Genomic DNA, 21,057 nt, shown 5'->3' on the forward strand with positions numbered 1-21,057 from the left:
AGTGCAGTAAGTCTACTGTGTTATGTGCCACTTGTGCAGGGGGTGGGAGACTAGGGGCCCACATTGCTCAGGGGCCCACCGAGGGATTCACCTGTACCCCTGTTGGCCAGTCTGAGCCTGGTTGAACACATTGGCGATGTTATCAGTGATTGATAGCATTGTCTGTGCAACTGTGTATAAAGAAATAGCTGTCAGTAACTGATAGCTGTACACGAGGGAGGTGTTATCAGTGATTGATAGCATTCTCTGTGTAAGTGTGTATACAGAAACAACTGCCATTCACTGATAGTTGTACACAGGGGAGGTGTTATCAGTGATTGATAGCATTCTCTGTGAAAGTGTGTATACATGTCGATAGCTGTCAGTCACTGATAGCTCTACACGGGGAGGTGTTATCAGTGACTGATAGCATTCTCTGTGTAAGTGTGTATACATAGATAGCAGTGAGTCACTGATAGTTGTACACAGGGGAGGTGTTATCTGTTATTGATAGAATTCTCTGTATTAGTGTATATAGAAAGATAGCTGTCAGTCGCTGATAGCTCTACACGGGGAGGTGTTATCAGTGACTGATAGCATTCTCTGTGTAAGTGTGTATACAGAGATAGTTGTCAGTCACTGATAGTTGTACACAGGGATGTTATCAGTGATTGATAGCATTCTCTGTGTAAGTGTATACAGAGATAGCGGTCAGTCGCTGATAGTTGTACACAGGGGAGGTGTTATCAGTGATTGGATAGTATTCTCTGTGTTTGTGTACACAGAGATAGCTATCAGTCACTGATAGGGGGTGGTCTCACGTTCAGAAAATGCAGAGATAAAAATGGATAAATTACATGTTTTCCCTGAATATTTTCCCACCAAACTATATATCAATCTGTTCAGCTCATCCCACTGTATAATATGCTGCCTGCAGATTGCATTGCACTTATTTGTGACAGGTCCTCTTTAATATGAGATCTTTTTTATTCATTTAAATTTTTGCAATACTACACGCCAGGTCTTTTTTGAATTTTTCTTGTAAGGTGGTAAGTTATGATTCCAATTTATGATATTTGGTTTTCATTTTTCATTTAATTTTTTTTATATTTTAATAAAATGTTTTTTTTTACATTTTAATAACATGTAAATGAAATGTAATGACAAGGAGGAAAAAACAAAAAAAATAATTATTTAAATAAGGCTCATGTAATTGACAGTTTGATTATTAATTTACTTCATTGGAGCTTCATTGATGCGTTGTGTACATGTTAATATAAATAAAGCTGAACAGAAACATGAGGTTTTTATGGCAGAAACCTATTTCAGATTTAATCTCTTGGTTATGTTACCTACCCAATGTTTCGCTGATGTCTGGGGTATCATTGGATCATGAAGTTCTAGCTGTAAGAATGCCTCTATCATATAAACTCTGAAATACATCACCCATAAAAAAATTGAGAATTAGGACCGCTCTATTCTGCGGAAATTCCTTGGTTGATATATTTGAGAATATATCTCTCTTCTTTTACCGCAGAGAAAACATACTACAGTTGAAAAACTCCCAACTCCAACAAGCTGTAGAAATTAAATAGGTATTGTGTGGGACTAGTCAATGAGGCGACCTCACTCTATTCTACTCTTTTTCCTACACTTGCCAAATCTGATGTCTTTGGAGATTAACTGACTGTCCTTTAACATCTCCTGTTGAGGAAACCAGTGATCGGTCTGATTGCCTTCATATAAATACCATGCCCATTTGCCAGGCTAATAGTGTATGTTTATATGGGAGTCAGGGAAGATTACCTAAAAATCACCAGCAGTTGACTACTTTAACTTCAACTGATCACTGATAGAAATGATAGTTACTTTGATTAATATGCTCCGCTAATATGCTATGGAGAAAACCCCTGTTTCTCGGACCAAATTGTGTTGCTGATTCACATCTAAAGGCATCATATATATTTGTCCACACAAGCTAATGGTACCTGTCAACAATGGTACCTGTCAACAGTTTTTTGGCAGAGAAAGCCCATAGGGGTGATTGTTAGGTACCAATAAAGATGAACTCCTTTAAAAAACAAACCATAAAATATGATGCAAAGGACAGGACCCCCAGTACAGTGTTCCCACAATAACCAGAGTATGACAGATGCCAAATAAGTGTCAACCACAGTCTTACATATATAACTTGCTTCACTGAATAAGCATTACACAGGCAACCTTTCTTATAACCCCCCCCCCCAGCAAATTCTATGTATCTAATTCTTTATAGTGGGAGGGCCAGTGGTCTTGATATATCAGGTACGACATTATCACAATGTCTCAGAAGGAGGCTCTCCTTCCACATTTTATTGACAGACAGCTGGGGTAAGACATAGAAATGTGTTGAGGCTTAGCAGTCCTGGTCGCTTATTGCAGTTCATGGGCATGTGCAGTACCCCAGACCTGGGGTATCTGCAGTCGTTATGTCAAGTATTGTTATGTACGTACACCAGCGTGATAAGGTATGGTTGGCATGGACAGGGTTAACCACCCTGCTCCTCCTCTCTTGCTCGGAGTGGGTGGGTCCTGTTTCCTGCCCTGAGTGGAAATTCTACCAATGACAGTGAAAAGAAAGGAAGCATGTCTAATTGCTCTTACTCCAAGGGTCTTAGGGACTAGCATTAGATCCAACTCTCTTGTGAGACCACTGTTCCAGAGAGACTGCAAGAATACCAAAGATACAGAGACCTGAAAAGTGTTCACAGTCAGATGAGCAATGAGCAAGCCACGGCTTTACAAACCCTGCTGCTGGCGAAGGACTATGGTTCAGACACCCATCACCTAGATGACATCCAGGCCAGACCAATTCAAAGCCTGCATTACACAGTTGACACCTATATCCACAAGTTCCACTTACAGCTGTTAGCCAGAAGTTCAAGGCAGGATTGTCAGCAAGACAGCACATTAGAGGTGCCATTAACTTCCACTTTGTCAGTCACCATACTTCATAATCTGGGGATGGAAACTGTATTTTGTCCAAACTACTGCTGGATATACTGCAAGTTATATTTTTCACTTTTGAGTAAAGAGAACCTTTTATTCTTTTACTTCCGGCCTGATTGTTTAAATCACCTTTCCACTTCACCAATCCCCAGTGAGCAACAGCCTGAGAGAGTACGCCATGACACAACATTTCATCAGGGCCACTCTCACTCCCATCCTCTGCACCAGCTCCTCAGGGGCTTGCTACACATGACAAGGAGTATGTTGAATAGGCAGCCATCTAAGGCACAATTGGCACTTCTGAGGGAAGTACAATGACATAGGTAAGAGTGGAAGTCAGGAAATGAACTTCAACAGTCGCATATTTGTAGTAGAGTGGCCAGAACTATTAAGTATGTATAATAAAAAAGAATGCCAGTGATTGGTGGGGGGATTTAGGTGGCTACAAGAATAATTTCTGATTGCCCATCTGACAGCTATCTTGCTGAACAGTTATGCAGGGGGTGGGGATACATTCTGAAAGCCTTTCCTAAAGCCTCAAGATAGCTTCATCAGAGAATAATCATTCTCAATTAAGAGGCCTTTCATCTAGACACAGGTTTTTGAGAAAGCGGACAAGGGAAATGGCTGATCTCCTGGGATACATACTTTACCTATACTATAATTTAAATGTTTGTAATATAAGATGACATCTGAAGGTTGGCTTTCTGTAATTTCCCCACGTGTGATGTGCACTGTGATTAAATTTGAATGCTTATTCTTTGGCTGTTTTTAGTATCACCCAGAAGTAAAAAAAAGCAGATGTGGCCTTATATGCTTATTTACACATAGGGCCAAATCTGACAGAAGTTTACCCCATGGTTCCTGGGCTGGAAAGCTGAAGTACCCCCAGTAAATGCACATTTCTATAGTATACTTAACCAATTAACTTTAGCATAAACTTATCTTATCTCTCATACAAGTGGAGCGAGCCCCTGAGGAGCTGGTGCAGAGGATGGGAATGGTAGTGGCCCTGGTGAGATGTTATGTCATGTTGTACTCCCTCAGGCCATTGCTCCCTGGGGATCAGTGCAGTGCAAAGGTGGTTTGAAGAATCAGGTCAGAAGTAAAAGTATAACAGTCTTTCTTTAGGCTACTTTCACACCTGCGTTAGGTGCGGATCCGTCTGGTATCTGCACAGACGGATCCGCACCTATAATGCAAACGCTTAGATCCGTTCAGAACGGATCCGTTTGCATTACCATGATAATTATCATGATAATGCAAACGGATCCGTTTTGACTTTACATTGAAAGTCAATGGGGGACGGATCCGTTTGAAAATTGAGCCATACTGTGTCAAATTCAAACGGATCCGTCCTCATTGACTTACATTGTAAGTCTGGACGGATCCGTTTGCCTCCGCATGGCCAGGCGGACACCCGAACGCTACAAGCTGCGTTCAGGTGTCCGCTTGCTGAGCGGAGGCCAAGCGGAGCCAGACTGATGCATTCTGAGCGGATCCGCATCCACTCAGAATGCATTAGGGCTGGACGGATCCGTTCGGGGCCGCTTGTGAGAGCCTTCAAACGGAGCTCACAAGCGGAGCCCCGAACGCTAGTGTGAAAATAGCCTTACTTAGTGCAAAATATAACTTGTGGTACATCCAGCAGTATTAATCATAAAGTGCAGTTTCTGGCACCAGAAGAGGCGATTTAATAGCACTGGCAAGCACTTGTATCCACTGTAAGATTCAGGCTTGATGTTAGTCTGGCCTAGGGATTATTAAGGCAGGTGATGGTGTCTGAGCTCTAGTCCCTCATCTTGCAGCAGTGTCTGTAAAGCTACGGTATAATTTTGTTGATTACTATGCTGTCTTGACACACTGATGCTTTCTGGAAGCAGTGTTCTGGATACTGAAGTTCTCTTTGGAGTGTTGGTCTCACAGGAGAATTAGATACGATTCCTAGGAGTAAGACCTCTGACATGTGCTTCCTCTCCCTTCATTTTTTGCTCAGGAATTCCCCCTCCAGGAAGGAAGTAGGACCAGCCCCCTACTACCAAAAGGGGAAAAACAGGCTGTTGCTGGCAACCATTACCTCCTCTAGCTGAAACAGTCAAAACATTAAAATACCCAATATTACATAACTATATACAACATTTGCAGATATCCCCAGGTCTAAGGTACTGCACAAGCAGATTTTAATTGTATTGTGTTCACAGGACAACTCCCTTTAATGAGGCAGAGTCCTTAACCTTGAGCAGCTTGTTGCTGGTGGGAACCAGTAGCAATCTGCTGTTATAACTAAGACAATTGTCTGGTATCATTGCATTTCACAGCAGTTACTGGGCCACCATGTATGTATAATATGTCCTCCAGAGATCCTATGATGTCCCTTTGTCTCCTATGATGTCCATAGATCTTATGGATTGCTTTTGTTCTGAGTGGTTAACACATTCAAGATGGTCATACCAATGCAGTTTTACAGTATTCATGGAGGGAGGTTCCTTAGTTGAACACTGGTATTAGCCAGAAAAGGCAGCTACTGCAAAGAGGAAATAATGTCTTCTCCTTGCATTATCAGCTGGTGGTTATAGCAGCTAGGCCAATGACGATCTGCTGATTGACTCGAGGAAGAGTTATTCAGAGGGCACAGACTCTTTAAGGCTTAGTTCAGATCCCCGTTTGGTAAATCCAGTAGTCTGTTTTGGCTTAGGAGGAGATAACAGAAGTTGCTGTATTTGGCATAGCTGGACACCGCCAGGCACTGCTAGATTCCCATTCTCTATAATAGGATTCGGTGGGGTTCCTGCATAAATGCCGGATTTCTAAATGCAGCAGCTTTTTTCCAACAGAAAGCTGGCATTCCTGCCAGAAACTCGACAATCTCATTATAGCAAATAGGATAGTGTCCAACTATGGCAGTTATGGTAATTCTGGTAGTCTGCCCCTCTGCCAGAACAGACTACCAGAATATAGTGCAGTAGATGTAAACCTACCTAGATGTACTGTATTTTTAGGATATTTAGAATAGTCAATATCAATTGCAACAGGCATGTCCCAGCAAAATTTACATTACATATAGAAAAACAAATCATATAATTTTGAATAGTATACTTTCATTTGGTTATAGCCTAAATTAGTTGTATCGCCATAACTCTCTGACCATACTCATCCAACGTGACGTTCCAGACGTCTGAAGTGTATGAGTAAAGAACAGGTCTCTTATAATCTATCCTCTCAATCGTTCCAGTACAGGACAAATCAGACAACTTTGTTTTGCAAGGGGTCACCTGTCTCTTTCATGGTATTTTATCAAGAACCATAAAGTGCATTTCAAGTATTTTATTAATTAAAACGTCTAGTCTCAAACTTATTAAAGAGTATTAAACACATAAAACTGTCTGTACACGCCATCCACAGTGTATGAAAAGAATTACAAGTGCTTGTGTGTTTGTTCTCAGTCTGCATTCTCTCATTCCTAGCATGGAAAAGACCTAAGGCAGACTCCACGCCGCTGGCACTAAGGAGCTGGGAGGTGTGGCGAGGAAGCATTTTAAAGGAGGCAGTATTTGGGGAAGACAGACCCTGGCATAGTCTTCACCACCACGAGAAGGTTATCACAAAGCAATTTGCTCTGACACTGTTGAAGGAAATCTCCCCCCAGAAGCATTTGCTGAAAGTGCTACATTTGTCACTAGGGTGCCTGGTATTTCATACTTTGCTTCGAAAAAAAAAAAAAATCAAGACACATAACTAATTAGAAAAGTTATATACTGAGAGAGGTCACCACATTTTTGGAGTACGGGAAAAAGGAGGAAAATAAAGATCTGGGATTGCTTCAAAACAAAAATGATGTTGGATCTGAAAGGCTGTGCCCAGGAGACAGAGCACCCATCAGGCACAGAGCCGCACAGGATGAAAGACAAGTGACATGTAGCCTATGGACAGAAACCACAAGAAGAGGAGATTATGTTTCTTTTATTAACTCTTTTCTGGACGTTCATTTCATTCACTCTTTTATGTCACGCCAAAGGACTAGAGCCATGGGACTGCCAGGAAAATTATCATTACGTAGGTAACAACCGGTCTGCTTGCAACGGTGAGTTCAGCATTATCAAATCTGATTCATCAACATGACTATTAAGTATCAATATACTGGTAACAGGTTTAAAATTATCGGTTTTCCCTTGAGCATGCAATGTATTAGTAATCATACTCTAGTGCTGTCTGCAGGTTACGTACAGTAAGTTTCATGATGCTGAAATCAGGGTTTGCATTGCAGGTGCACAGAAATGGAAATGATATTATAATATATACTATGAACATGCAATACGTTTATAGGCACAAAAATGGCAACCGCCACAGCTAATTTGCATATTAACTACAAACAGTTTACGATAGCCTTCTAACATATTGAGTTTTAGGGTATGCTCACACATAGGTTTTTGCTGGTGTTTTTCTGCATTTTTGCAATTTTAGTGGCTTTTTTTTGCACTTGCAGCATTTGGTGTGTTTTTTCTTTTGTGGTAAAAATGCCAGGTCCAGATGTTAGCTGAAAATCTATGAGAAATAAGAAATTCAGGACACACAAGCATATTTTTGCTACTGCTGGTTTTGTTACTTAGGAGATATTTATCGGATCACAAAAGTTATATATTTTTTTAAACACAGCATATTGTATCAAGCAAAGTAAAGGACTGTAGCAGCCATAATACACAAAAAATGCTAGGCGTACCACAAAGCTAGGCCTACACTATGACAGCAATGCAATTTAATACTATTGATGGCGCTAGAACATGTACAGCTTTATTATACATAAACTTTGTATAAATCTTTGTTTTACCCTTGTTACTGTATTACACCCAATGCTTCCTGCATGTGACAGACTGACCTGTAAAGCTTCAGAGATGACATTGAGCGGTGGGACATTGCAGTACCGTACAACTCCATATATATATATATATATATAAAAGGCCTAATCAGAGGAGGAACTAGCCTGTGTGATCTCCTGCTTAACAGGGGCAACGATGTAACTGCACTATGCCTGGTGCTGGAAAGAGCATGAAGTGCATTGGAGGGAATGGGGCTAGGTATTATTTATTTTATCTTATGAACACTACAGGTATTTCACTATTGTAAGGGGATAGCAATACTGTAAGAGGGGCACTAAAGGGCCAGCACTACTGTAGGGGTGGCACTATGTCACGGATGGTGTACAGGAAACAAGACAATACAATATAAACAATGACTCACTGGATCCACAACTAAGGAACAAAAGGGAGACCCCTGCATGAGACCTGCCGCTCTCCCTTATTGCTCAGCCTATGCGACCACCCCAAAGGTGGATGGGCGCATATCCACGTACCTCGACTATCTTACACCTGAAGACCCTACAATAGTGAGGGGATACGACCACCAGCTCCCTAGACAGACACGGAAGGAGTCAGGGTCACCTGGATCCAGAAAACAGAAAATCATAAATACATAAACAGCACTTATCTTGCAGATGACTGGGGACTGTGGACTGAGAACTAGGAACAGCATGCACACACACTCCAGGAAGTTGTATAAGCCGCACACTACTGCATTCTGGGGAGGAACTTAAAGGGCAGCAATCAGTCCAACTGCATGACAGCTTAGATAGACTAACGAGATGAGGAACTCAACCAAAACAAAGAAATTCAAGGAGGAGGATCTGAAAGGCTCCTGTCAGAGCTTCTCAACTGTCTGGTTGTGACAGTACCCCTCCCTCTACGAGTGGACTCCGGACACTCAGGGCCCACCTTCTCAGGATGGGACCTATGTAAAGCCCTGATGAGACGAGTGGCATTAATGTCCGTCACTGGGACCCACATCCTCTCCTCAGGACCATAACCCTCCCAATGAACGAGGTACTGGAGGGAACCGCGTACAAGACGAGAATCCACAATCCTAGAGACCTGAAATTCAAGATTTCCATCAACCATAATCGGAGGAGGAGGCAAAGGCGAGGGTACAATAGGTTGAAAATAAGGTTTCAATAAGGACTTATGAAAAACATTATGGATCTTCCAAGTCTGAGGAAGATCAAGACGGTAGGCAACAGGATTGATGACAGACAGGATCTTGTAAGGCCCAATAAACCTAGGACCCAACTTCCAGGAGGGAACCTTCAATTTGATATTCTTGGTAGACAACCACACCAGATCACCAACATTCAGGTCCGGACCAGGCACACGTCTCTTATCTGCCACACGCTTATATCTCTCACTCATGCTCTTTAGATTATCCTGAATCTTTTGCCAAATAGATGACAAAGACGAGGAGAATCTGTCCTCATCAGGTAAACCAGAAGACCCCTCTCCCGAGAAAGTCCCAAACTGCGGATGAAACCCATATGCACCAAAAAATGGTGACTTATCAGAGGACTCCTGACGACGGTTATTTAAAGCAAACTCAGCAAGGGACAAAAAAGAACACCAATCCTCCTGATTCTCCGCCACAAAACAGCGCAGATATGTCTCCAGATTCTGATTGACGCGCTCTGTCTGGCCATTCGACTGCGGGTGGAAAGCAGAAGAGAATGACAACCGAACCCCCAAGCGAGAACAGAAAGCCTTCCAGAATCTGGAAACAAACTGCGTGCCCCTATCAGAGACTATGTCTGAAGGAATACCATGCAATTTGACATTGGAGGTGTATCACCATTGAAGGTGCATCAACTAATCATTTAGCACTAACTGTTGTAAGAGACAGTCGAATAGGATCACCTATTCAGGACACTGACTGAACAAACATATCAATATATCATCCTATTAGAGATTATGTTTTGAATAAGTCTAATGTACGTTTATGCATATCTATGCGAATTGTGAACACATGTGAATTGCTTATATATGAAATTGTTGATACTGTTTTATCCTTCATCTAGTATTTTACTATTTTATTATTTTAATATTTTAGTGTTTAATTAAACTTTTATCTTCCAAATGCCATTTGCTGAGTGCTCACCCTTATTTATTCTATAGCTATTGTTTTCTGACCAGAGGGTGGGTGTCCCTCTTGCGGGTTAGCAGCACCAATTCTGTGATCACGTCTTGAGTGAGCCACCATCTCTGACTACTTGATTGAATTTGACAATGTGGTCAATAAATGCCTGCGCCAGCGTCTTAGCATTGGGCAAACCAGGAAAAGGGACGAAATGCACCATTATGCTAAAACGGTCCACCACCACCAGAATCACAGTCTTCCCCGAGGAACGAGGCAAGTCCGTTATGAAGTCCATGGACAGATGTGTCCAAGGACGGGAAGGAATGGGTAAGGGAAGGAGAGGACCTGATGGCCGTGAATGAGGGACTTTGGCACGAGCGCAAGTCTCGCAAGCTGCCACAAAACCCTCAACCGACTTACGAAGCGCAGGCCACCAGAATCTCTGAGCGATGAGATCCAGTGTGGCTCTTGCCCCCGGGTGCCCAGCAAGGACCGTATCGTGGTGTTCCCTAAAAATCTTGTGTCTCAAAGCGAGAGGCACAAACAACCTCCCAGGAGGACAAAGATCAGAAGCCTCTGACTGGACTGCCTGCACCTCTGCCTCCAATTCAGGAAAAAGAGCAGAGACCACCACACCTTCAGCCAAAATGGGACCCGGGTCTTCAAAATTCCCACCTCCCGGAAAACAACGTGACAGGGCATCTGCCTTCACATTCTTAACCCCAGGGCGGAACGTGACAACAAAATTAAACCTTGAAAAGAACAAAGACCATCTGGCCTGTCTCGGGTTCAGACACTTGGCTGACTCCAAGTAGGCCAGATTTTTATGGATCTAAAAATCTACCCCCTTTCTGGTCATATCAGTGAGTGGTTTAACAACAGAGGAATAATTCAAAATAAATTTCCTGTAATAATTGGCATAGCCCAAAAAACGCATCAGCGCCTTCTGATTCTCAGGAAGCTCCCACTCAACCACAGCGCGGACCTTCTCGGGGTCCATGCGAAAACCAGAAGCGGAGAGAAGAAACCCCAGAAATTGAATTTCTGGAACCGCAAACACACATTTTTCCAGTTTCGCGTATAATTTATTCTCCCGCAGGATGAGCAAGACCTGACGTAAGTGTTCCTTATGAGTCTTGAAATCAGGAGAAAAAATCAAAATGTCATCCAAATACACTAATACAAATTTTCCCATTAAATGATAAAAAATGCTGTTCACGAAATGCTGAAAAACGGCTGGGGCATTCATCAAACCAAAAGGCATAACCAAATTCTCAAAATGGCCCTCAGGGGTATTGAAAGCCGTCTTCCATTCGTCTCCTTCTCTGACCCTGACCAGGTTGTATGCCCCTCTTAGGTCTAATTTGGAAAAGATTTTAGCCCCAACAACCTGGTTAAACAGGTCCGGGATCAGAGGAAGCGGATAAGGGTCACGAATAGTGATACTGTTCAGCTCCCTGAAATCCAGACAAGGTCTTAAAGAACCATCTTTTTTCTTAACAAAGAAAAAACCAGCGGCAACAGGTGACTTCGAGGGTCGTATGTGTCCTTTTCTCAGACTCTCAGAGATATAAGCACGCATAGCGACCCTTTCAGGTTGGGAAAGATTGTATAAACGAGATTTAGGCAGTTTGGCGCCTGGGATGAGATTAATAGGGCAATCGTACTCCCTGTGCGGGGGCAAATCCTGAACTCCACTCTCAGAGAAGACATCCGAAAATTCAGAGAGGAAAGGTGCTACAGTCTTAGTAGAAACCTCAGAAACAGATGTCATGAGGCAATTCTCTCTGCAAAAGTCACTCCAACCATTTATTTGCCTCGCTTGCCAATCAATGGTGGGGTTATGTTTAGTGAGCCAGGGTAGCCCCAACACTAGAGGAGTAGGCAAACCGCTAAGGACGAAACATGACACATCCTCAACATGAGCATCACTCACAATTAAACGGATATTGTGAACTATGCCCTTTAATGATTTCTGAGAAAGTGGAGCGGAATCAATAGCAAAAACAGGAATATCCTTTCCCAAAGTGCATACCTGGAAACCATGAGTTATTGCAAATTGATTATCAATGAGATTGACAGCTGCTCCACTATCCACAAAAATCTCACAAAAAATGCTCTTGCTCTCTAGCGCCACCCTAGCAGGCAAGACAAAACGGGAACTACAAGCAAACGGAAAACCTTCAATTTCCGCCTCAACCCTGCCAATAGTAACAGACGGAACATTTTTAAAAGATTTTTTCCTTTTTGTTTCTTTATTACTCCCAGAAGACTGCCTGAATCTCCTAGAGGGACAAACATTTGCCAAATGATTTATACCTCCACAACAAAAACAAACCCTCCCATGCGGGCTGAATCTTCTATTGTCAGAGGCAATCAACCCCAGCTGCATGGGCTCCTGCTCAGAAGGGGCTGACAGCGACTGAGACCCCTGCGCACAGAAAGAGACCGCTGCACTGTCCCGGGACTGAGTATGACAGGAAGGAGAGATCTCTTCTCTCTCTCTAAGACGCCTGTCAATACGAACAGCCTGAGACATAGCAGAATCCAAGGAGGTAGGTCTCTCATGAAAGGCAAATGCATCTTTCAATCCCTCTGAAAGACCATGGCAAAATTGACTTCGGAGTGCAGCATCATTCCAACCAGTATCAGCTGCCCATCTCCGAAATTCTGAGCAGTATATCTCTGCGGATTGTTTACCCTGGCATAACAGACGTAGTCTAGACTCAGCCAGAGCAATACGATCCGGATCATCATATATCTGACCCAGGGCTAAAAAGAATTCATCCACTGAACGGAGGGGCCGTGCCCCCTCCGGCAGCGAAAAGGCCCAGGATTGAGCGTTACCCCTGAGCAGCGATATAATGATCCCCACCATCCGTTCTTCATCACCAGAGGAATGGGGAAGAAGGCGAAAATGGAGTTTGCAAGCCTCTCTAAAACGCACAAAATACTCACTACCCCGGGAGAACGTATCCGGGAGCGAGATCTTAGGCTCAGAACAAACTCCATGAACGCAAGCCGAACCGGTCACTTGAAACTGAGAAAAAGTCTTACGGAGATCAGCTACCTCCAATGAAAGACCCTGGAAGCGCTCAGCCAAAAGTGAAACCGGATCCATGCTTGAGACGGTTTTGGCGGCTTATAATGTCACGGATGGTGTACAGGAAACAAGACAATACAATATAAACAATGACTCACTGGATCCACAACTAAGGAACAAAAGGGAGACCCCTGCATGAGACCTGCCGCTCTCCCTTATTGCTCAGCCTATGCGACCACCCCAAAGGTGGATGGGCGCATATCCACGTACCTCGACTATCTTACACCTGAAGACCCTACAATAGTGAGGGGATACGACCACCGGCTCCCTACACAGACACGGAGGGAGTCAGGGTCACCTGGATCCAGAAAACAGAAAATCATAAATACATAAACAGCACTTATCTTGCAGATGACTGGGGACTGTGGACTGAGAACTAGGAACAGCATGCACACACACTCCAGGAAGTTGTATAAGCCGCACACTACTGCATTCTGGGGAGGAACTTAAAGGGCAGCAATCAGTCCAACTGCATGACAGCTGAGATAGACTAACGAGATGAGGAACTCAACCAAAACAAAGAAATTCAAGGAGGAGGATCTGAAAGGCTCCTGTCAGAGCTTCTCAACTGTCTGGTTGTGACACACTAAGGGGGAAAAACTACTGTGTGGGGGTACTAACGGGGCATTCAACTGTGTGGGGGCACTAAGGTTACATCACTACTGGAAATGGGCACCAAGGGAGCATTCTACTGTGAAGGTGGCACCAATGGAAACACATGACTCCTCCTGTCCAGAGCTATTAAGCTTTTTTACATGATTGGGTGGGTGGAGGTGTTGTATGACGAGCATGAACGGTCTTCACTAGCTGCAGGATGTGGGGTTTTGGGGAAGTTGCTTGAGCGGGGGAGAGTATTCAAAAATTTGCTATGGGGCCCTGTCTTTTCTTTTTTTTAGTTTCTTGGTTTCACCAATCATGGTCACTTAAACATACAAAGAGGATTCTTTGCTGTAAGAGCAGTGTGACTGTGAAACTCTGCCAGATGAGGTTGTGATGGTTGATTTATTGTACACGATCAACAAGGGGGTCTGAATTGCCTTTCTTGAAAGTAGTAATATCACAAATTAGATTCTGGAGATATGATGTTGATCCAGGAATTTGTTCTAATTGCTATATCTGGAGTCAGGAAGGAATTTTTCATCTAACATGGGGCAATTGGCGATCACCTGGTAGGGGTTATTACCTACCTCTGGACCAAGTAGGGGATAGGTGGGGCAATGCTGCTGCCAGCCATCTGCAGGGACTTCCTTAGCCTCTGAGTGTAGGAGAGCACTGAAGGATCTGTGCATTTATGATCATGTGACCATCATGTCAGGACAAGTCCTTCACCCCTTCTAAACACTGACTGATAATACAGGGCTTTGTAGATACTGTATGTCTTTCCTGCAGTCAGGGAAGAGAGTATCTCGCCAGCATTGTTATAAGCTAGCTGAGGCTGAGTTGATAGCAAGGATGAGCTGGTTTTCAAGGAGGATCCTGTTTCACCCTTGTTCAGGAATGGGTTGAGTAACACTCAAAGAGTTCCTGTTGTTGACTTGATCTCCAAATACCCCAGATCAGAATCCAACTGAGTATCTTTGACATGTGCTGGAAAAAGGAAGTTGAATCCAGGCCTTTGTCGGAAAACAGAGTTACAATAGCCTGCCTATAGACTGCCATTGTAAATAATGCGTTCCGTTGTATGTTTGCTTTCAGTCAACAAATACAAAGAGTATCTAAAAATGTTATCTCAGTAGAAGAATCTATCACACTATTTATAAGAGACAATTGCTAAATTTAAGCTTTCACCAGATGTCTTCTATTCTTAAATAATCCCTCGTCAGCAAACACACCGCATTTGTTATTGGTCTTTACAGCAATAAATTTCCATGAGTAGGAAGAGGACACAGTCTTGTAAGGACACGACACATTTCTGAACCTTAATTGAAACTTGATTAATTTATCAGGGGACAAGTTTTTATGCCAGGTATTGCTTTGTCTATGAATAATACTTTTAGGCCATCACAGGCATTTCTCAGGAAACTGCAGCATATTACGTTTAAAAGAGAATTGGTCCACAGAAGAGTTTGTCCAGGTTTAAAAAGGGAGAAATGAGGGGACATGAGGAACCTGCCAGACTTTACATCCAAAAAGAAATTTTTTTATTAACACTGTTTTCTGTTTATGGAAAGAAAAAGAGTACTTGTGCAAAAAGAGCGTAGAAAACCACTGGTGGTATAGTAATAGGCCAGATCCAACTCACCTGACCACGCATTGGTGGTTTAATGTCAAATGGATCTAATGTCAAGGCTTGTTCTTGTCCCCATGACCAGCAGTCCCTTAACCCTATAAAACATTGCTCAGGAGAAGTAGCTGTGCAATGTCATACCTACAATACTGAGCAAGTAGAGCACTTATTGAGGGGGCATGGGTAAAATCCTCAAATCCTGCCATGTCTAGCACACAACAGTAAGTTCAGAGCAGGAAAATCAAAGCTAGGAATGACACATGGGTGAACTGGCCATAGACCCTACAGGGAAATTATCTGGTGGGCTGATGCCCAGGGGGCCACCAGAGCCATCCTCACAGCCGCCGGCTGTGTTCATAATGGTCTGATTCCCTCAGCAATAATAAATGCTGTGAGCATTAGGTACTTATGCACCTGGCCAACGGCTCCTGAACTCAACTGTCTCACAATCCTCAGGACAATGATATAGTTGAATACTGTGGCTACTTTTAGGTTTTTTTCCAGGGCCACTTTAAGTTCCCAGTCCGTCCTTGGACATGGGTGGAGCCAGGAGAATTTAATACTATTGCTTGACTACCAATGATTATTAGAGTCACAGCGCAGACACTATTAGACAGGACAGGGGTGTAGCTGTAGCTGCGCTCCAACAGCTACGCCAGCCCCTTGGTGCTTTAAAGGGGTTCTCTGGGAATTAAAAAAATGAAAATACTTAAATATTACTTAATTATAAATATATTCCCAAATACCTTACATTAGTTATAATGGCTCGTTTTGTCTGGGGAGCAATCTTTAGGAGAAACAAAATGGCCGCTGTCCTATTAGTGCACACAAAACCTGTCCTAATCACACAGGAGGGCAAGTTACTTCACAACACTGAGATAAAGAGCTGCCTCATCCTCCTCACTGCTCTGCTTGTCAGGAATTATCATCCTGAATACAGTTTAATATGGTCATCAGCTAAATCTCTGTAGGAATGGAGTTCATGAGCAGATGTGACTAATAAGCAGCAGCACTTGTAAGCAGTCTCCATTACCACAGTCTGGCTTGTCTGTCCTCTCTGTACTTCATGTCTCCTCATGAACTCCATTCATACAGAGTTTCAGCTGAAGATCTTATCTGTATTCAGGACCATAATCCCTGACAAGCAGAGCAGAGAGGAGGATGAGGCTCACTGCTCTGAAGTAACTTGTCCTGCTGTGTGATTAGGACAGGTATTGTGTGTACTAATAGGACAGTGGCCATTTTGTTTCTCCTAATCATTGCTCCCTATACAAAACAAGCCATTATAACTAATGAAAGGTATTTGTGAATATATTTATAATAAAGTAATTTCTACGTATTTTATTTTTCTTAATTCCTGGAGAAACCCTTAAACTGCCCATTCTGTAATCAAGTAATCATATCTAAATAATACTAATCACCATGATCAACCCTACCAGGCAATATACCTGGTTTATTAGGCTTGATAATGCTGACAGAGGCTCTTTAACCCCTTCATTGCAAGACCAGCAGTGATATAAAAATTAAACCGTAAATCATTCTAGTCCTTCCCACCCCAGCGATCCCGAATACCTGTGTGAGAGCTGCATTCCTCTGGCTACAGATCCTGTTGAAAAATATAGTTGAGCAGAGAGTCATTAGCACATCTTGCAAACCTAAAGCCACATAGGGATCATGCACACAGACATATTGTGATTCTATAAGAGCCATATTTCCTCATTCTTAGAAACCTACTGGCCCTCACTGTATTTCTGTATTCATCTAACTTTATACTGAATTTGGCATGTTCTATTAAATGCTTAATTAAGGAGACATTATATCTTTGTCATACGATACTGTACAGAGGCACTGAATGGCGGCACATAGCGTGCATATGCCCTAAATGTTGGTACACTTAAAAAAATAAAGAAAAAGTTCAGGGGGTGAATAATATTATAGGGGGCTCTATTTAAAAGTAAATGAATGCATCAGAATGCCACATAAATACACTGTGTGAATGTGTTGTTAGAGTAGATTATTGCAATTCTTGGCTGGAATACCTAATTTTTATCATCTAGCTGAAAACTAGCAGAGGTGAATGATAGATACATGTTTAGAGGAGTGAGCTCTGAAAGGTGATATCGCATCTACTTTCACACTCGCGTTTTGTGCAGATCCGTCATGGACGGATCCATTCAGATAATACAACTGTCTGCATCCGTTCAGAATGGACACGTTTGTATTATCTTTAACATAGCCAAGACAGAGCCGTCTTGAACACCATTGAAAGTCAATGGAGGACGGATCCTTTTTCTATTGTGCCAGATTGTGTCAGTGAAAACGGATCCTCCGTCCCCATTGACTTACAGTAGGATGGATACGTTTGGCTCAGTTTCATCAGATGGACACCAAATTGCTGCAAGCTCCAAAGCGGAATGGAGACTGAACTGATGCAAACTTATGCATTCTGAACGGATCCTTTTCCATTCAGAATGCATTAGAATGCAAACTGATCCGTTTTGGACTGTTTGTGAGAGCCCTGAACGGATCTCACAAACGGAAAGCCAAAACGCGAGTGTGAAAGTAGACTAAGGCTACTTTCACACTTGCGTTCAGAGAGGATCCATCTGCTGTCTGCACAGATGGATCCGCTCCTATAATGCAGACTTTGGATCCGTTCAGAACGGATCCGTCTGCATTATAGCTTAGAAAAAATTCTAAGTGTGAAAGTAGTTCAGACGGATCCGTCCAGACTTTACATTGAAAGTCAATGGGGACGGATCCGTTTGAAGATTGAGCCATATTGTGTCATCTTCAAACGGATCCGTCCCCATTGACTTACATTGTAAGTCTGGACGGATCCGCTTGCCTCCGCACGGCCAGGCGGACACCCGAACGTTGCAAGCTGCGTTCGGGTGTCCGCTTGCTGAGCGGAGCGGAGGCTGAACGCTGCCAGACTGATGCATTCTGAGCGGATCCGCGTCCACTCAGAATGCATTGGGGCAGTACGGATGCGTTCGTGGCCGCTTGTGAGCCCCTTCAAACGGAGCTCACAAGCGGAGCCCCGAACGCTAGTGTGAAAGTAGCCTTAGAATGCAGTGTTTAGAATACACATGTATGCAGGAATGTGCATTTTAAAGAAAATTGTATTACTGGAGATTCAGAGTAGAGCAAGTAGTGTATAAGTACAACTAACAAAATGTAAAAAAATCATATGAGCTGAATATGTACAATAAACTGTATTTTAAATTCCAACCTAATAGTTCCTGATTATTATTAAATATTGCAGATGATCAGACATAGACTGATAGATCATAGAGCTGGATCATTATTCTTTCTGAATTATTGGGATAATTGGAAATTGCTTGAAATAAAGTTGCATAATAGAGTTTGCAGATTTTTAGAGCAGAAATGGAGCTTGTAAAGCGTTGTCACAAGACATTGCAAGTTGGGTGATATCCCTGAAGGAGAGAGAAGAGTACAATCAAAATGAGACACCTCTAATTGCACGGTACATCCCAAAAAGGAGAGGACAGGGGCCAAGATATACCTATCATGTATAGCGGCTCTGGGGTAAATGATATGTTGAAGAAAGTGTCATTTTGTGAGGGCTCTGAGATATCTATCACATCCTTCTGGACGCTGCTGGTGTTGCAAGGGCTTATAGAGGCCTATCAGTGGAGAATTTTAAGGCCACTAACAAAAAGGGCTTGCGAAAGTCTTACCACAGGTGTAGTGGGAATCTTTGATAGAGCTGCAGTGGACCTAGTCAAATGTTGAGCATATCAGTTGATGTGAAGGGCAATTCATCCTGATCCTGAGGAGCTTGGGCTTTGCCTTGAGAACTTTTCTGAGGTTTCCCTTGGTCATAATTTGGGTAAATGTTCAATGTCAAGTACAAAGCTTCCATAAAACAATCTCAGCGCTAATCCAGTCATTCTCCACTGTGATGTAATGTGGTGGTCACCTTGCTATGGAGATAGCAGTGTGGTACAGCCTCCGGGTCTTTCCTTGGACATAATGGCGGTTGTTATAGCTAGAGATGAGCGAATTTTTCAAAAATTCGATTCGGCCGGTTCGCTGAATTTTCCGATTTGATTCAATCCAAATTTATTTAAAGCAGCTATTTCCTGGCTGCAGAGAGCCTGTATAGTGGTGTAGAAAACGGTGCCTTGCAGTAACATGCATAAGGAGTCTGCTGTGGTAGTGAAACAATACTGTGAATCAGTATGACACGCAGATGACAGGCGTCGCTCTTAGAATCACTGCACACTTCACTTATTTGGGCAGTTATGGGACCAAAACTGACCAAATAACTTAAGTGCGAACTTAAAAAATAAGGGGTTGGGTCAGCACAACCTGCCTGTAGGTGCAGATCGCTATGGCGAAATACATATACAAACGGAAAATGCAAATGTGATCGCACACTACATCCAGCACTCTGCCCTCCATGCTGGATGAGACATTGGTTTATATTTTGGCCAAAGCATAGTAAGCCACTCACCGCGTCAAGGCTGTCTCATGAGTGGTCCCTAACTCTTGTTCCTACCTGTTCATGGGCCATGACAGCCACATAAAATCCAGGGAATGCAGGTCAGCATGCAAGCCAAGTACACTTTGCTTGTAACCCCGTCCGGTGCCATTACAGCTTTCATCGGATCCAGGGATGCAAGTACCAACATGCATGCTGAACCCACCACATACTTCTCCTGGAGCCAAATGGCTAATGGTAGGTTCTATACAAGCAGACTTAGTTTTATACTGACTTTAAAACCAGCCTCAAGGACAGATTAACTGGTCAGGTGTGCAATGACTCCAAGGAGATCGCCACGCCTCCAATATATACTACAAAGAAAAAAATAAGGGGTTAGGTCAGCACAACCTGCCTGTAGGTGCAGATCGCTATGGCGAAATACATATACAAACGGAAAATGCAAATGTGATCGCACACTACATCCAGCACTCTGCCCTCCATGCTGGATGAGACATTGGTTTATATTTTGGCCAAAGCATAGTAAGCCACTCACCGCGTCAAGGCTGTCTCATGAGTGGTCCCTAACTCTTGTTCCTACCTGTTCATGGGCCATGACAGCCACATAAAATCCAGGGAATGCAGGTCAGCATGCAAGCCAAGTACACTTTGCTTGTAACCCCGTCCGGTGCCATTACAGCTTTCATCGGATCCAGGGATGCAAGTACCAACATGCATGCTGAACCCACCACATACTTCTTCTGTCCTTGAGGCTGGTTTTAAAGTCAGTATAAAACTAAGTCTGCTTGTATAGAACCTACCATTAGCCATTTGGCTCCAGGAGAAGTATGTGGTGGGTTCAGCATGCATGTTGGTACTTGCATCCCTGGATCCGATGAAAGCTGTAATGGCACCGGACGGGGTTACAAGCAAAGTGTACTTGGCTTGCATGCTGACCTGCATTCCCTGGATTTTATGTGGCTGTCATGGCCCATGAACAGGTAGGAACAAGAGTTAGGGACCACTCATGAGACAGCCTTGACGCGGTGAGTGGCTTACTATGCTTTGGCCAAAATATAAACCAATGTCTCATCCAGCATGGAGGGCAGAGTGCTGGATGTAGTGTGCGATCACATTTGCATTTTCCGTTTGTATATGTATTTCGCCATAGCGATCTGCACCTACAGGCAGGTTGTGCTGACCCAACCCCTTATTTTTTTCTTTGTAGTATATATTGGAGGCGTGGCGATCTCCTTGGAGTCATTGCACACCTGACCAGTTAATCTGTCCTTGAGGCTGGTTTTAAAGTCAGTATAAAACTAAGTCTGCTTGTATAGAACCTACCATTAGCCATTTGGC

The 21,057-nt window shown here is 43.1% G+C and overlaps 1 protein-coding gene across 2 annotated transcripts in view; it reads left to right on the forward strand.

Annotated features, from left to right (window-relative positions):
- Positions 1–6,532: 6,532 nt before the first annotated feature.
- Positions 6,533–21,057, forward strand: part of EGF (epidermal growth factor) — a 193,645-nt gene continuing 179,120 nt past the window's right edge. For both annotated transcript variants that reach the window (XR_005776343.1, XM_040418371.1), the window contains exon 1: positions 6,533–7,048. Coding sequence is in view for 1 of the 2 variants with exons in the window: in XM_040418371.1 (XP_040274305.1) it covers positions 6,919–7,048 (130 nt within the window). In the remaining variant the exon portion in view is untranslated. The remainder of the gene's footprint in view (positions 7,049–21,057) is intronic.

This window comes from Bufo bufo, chromosome 2 (assembly GCF_905171765.1).
Source record: "Bufo bufo chromosome 2, aBufBuf1.1, whole genome shotgun sequence".
Lineage (NCBI taxonomy): Eukaryota > Metazoa > Chordata > Amphibia > Anura > Bufonidae > Bufo > Bufo bufo.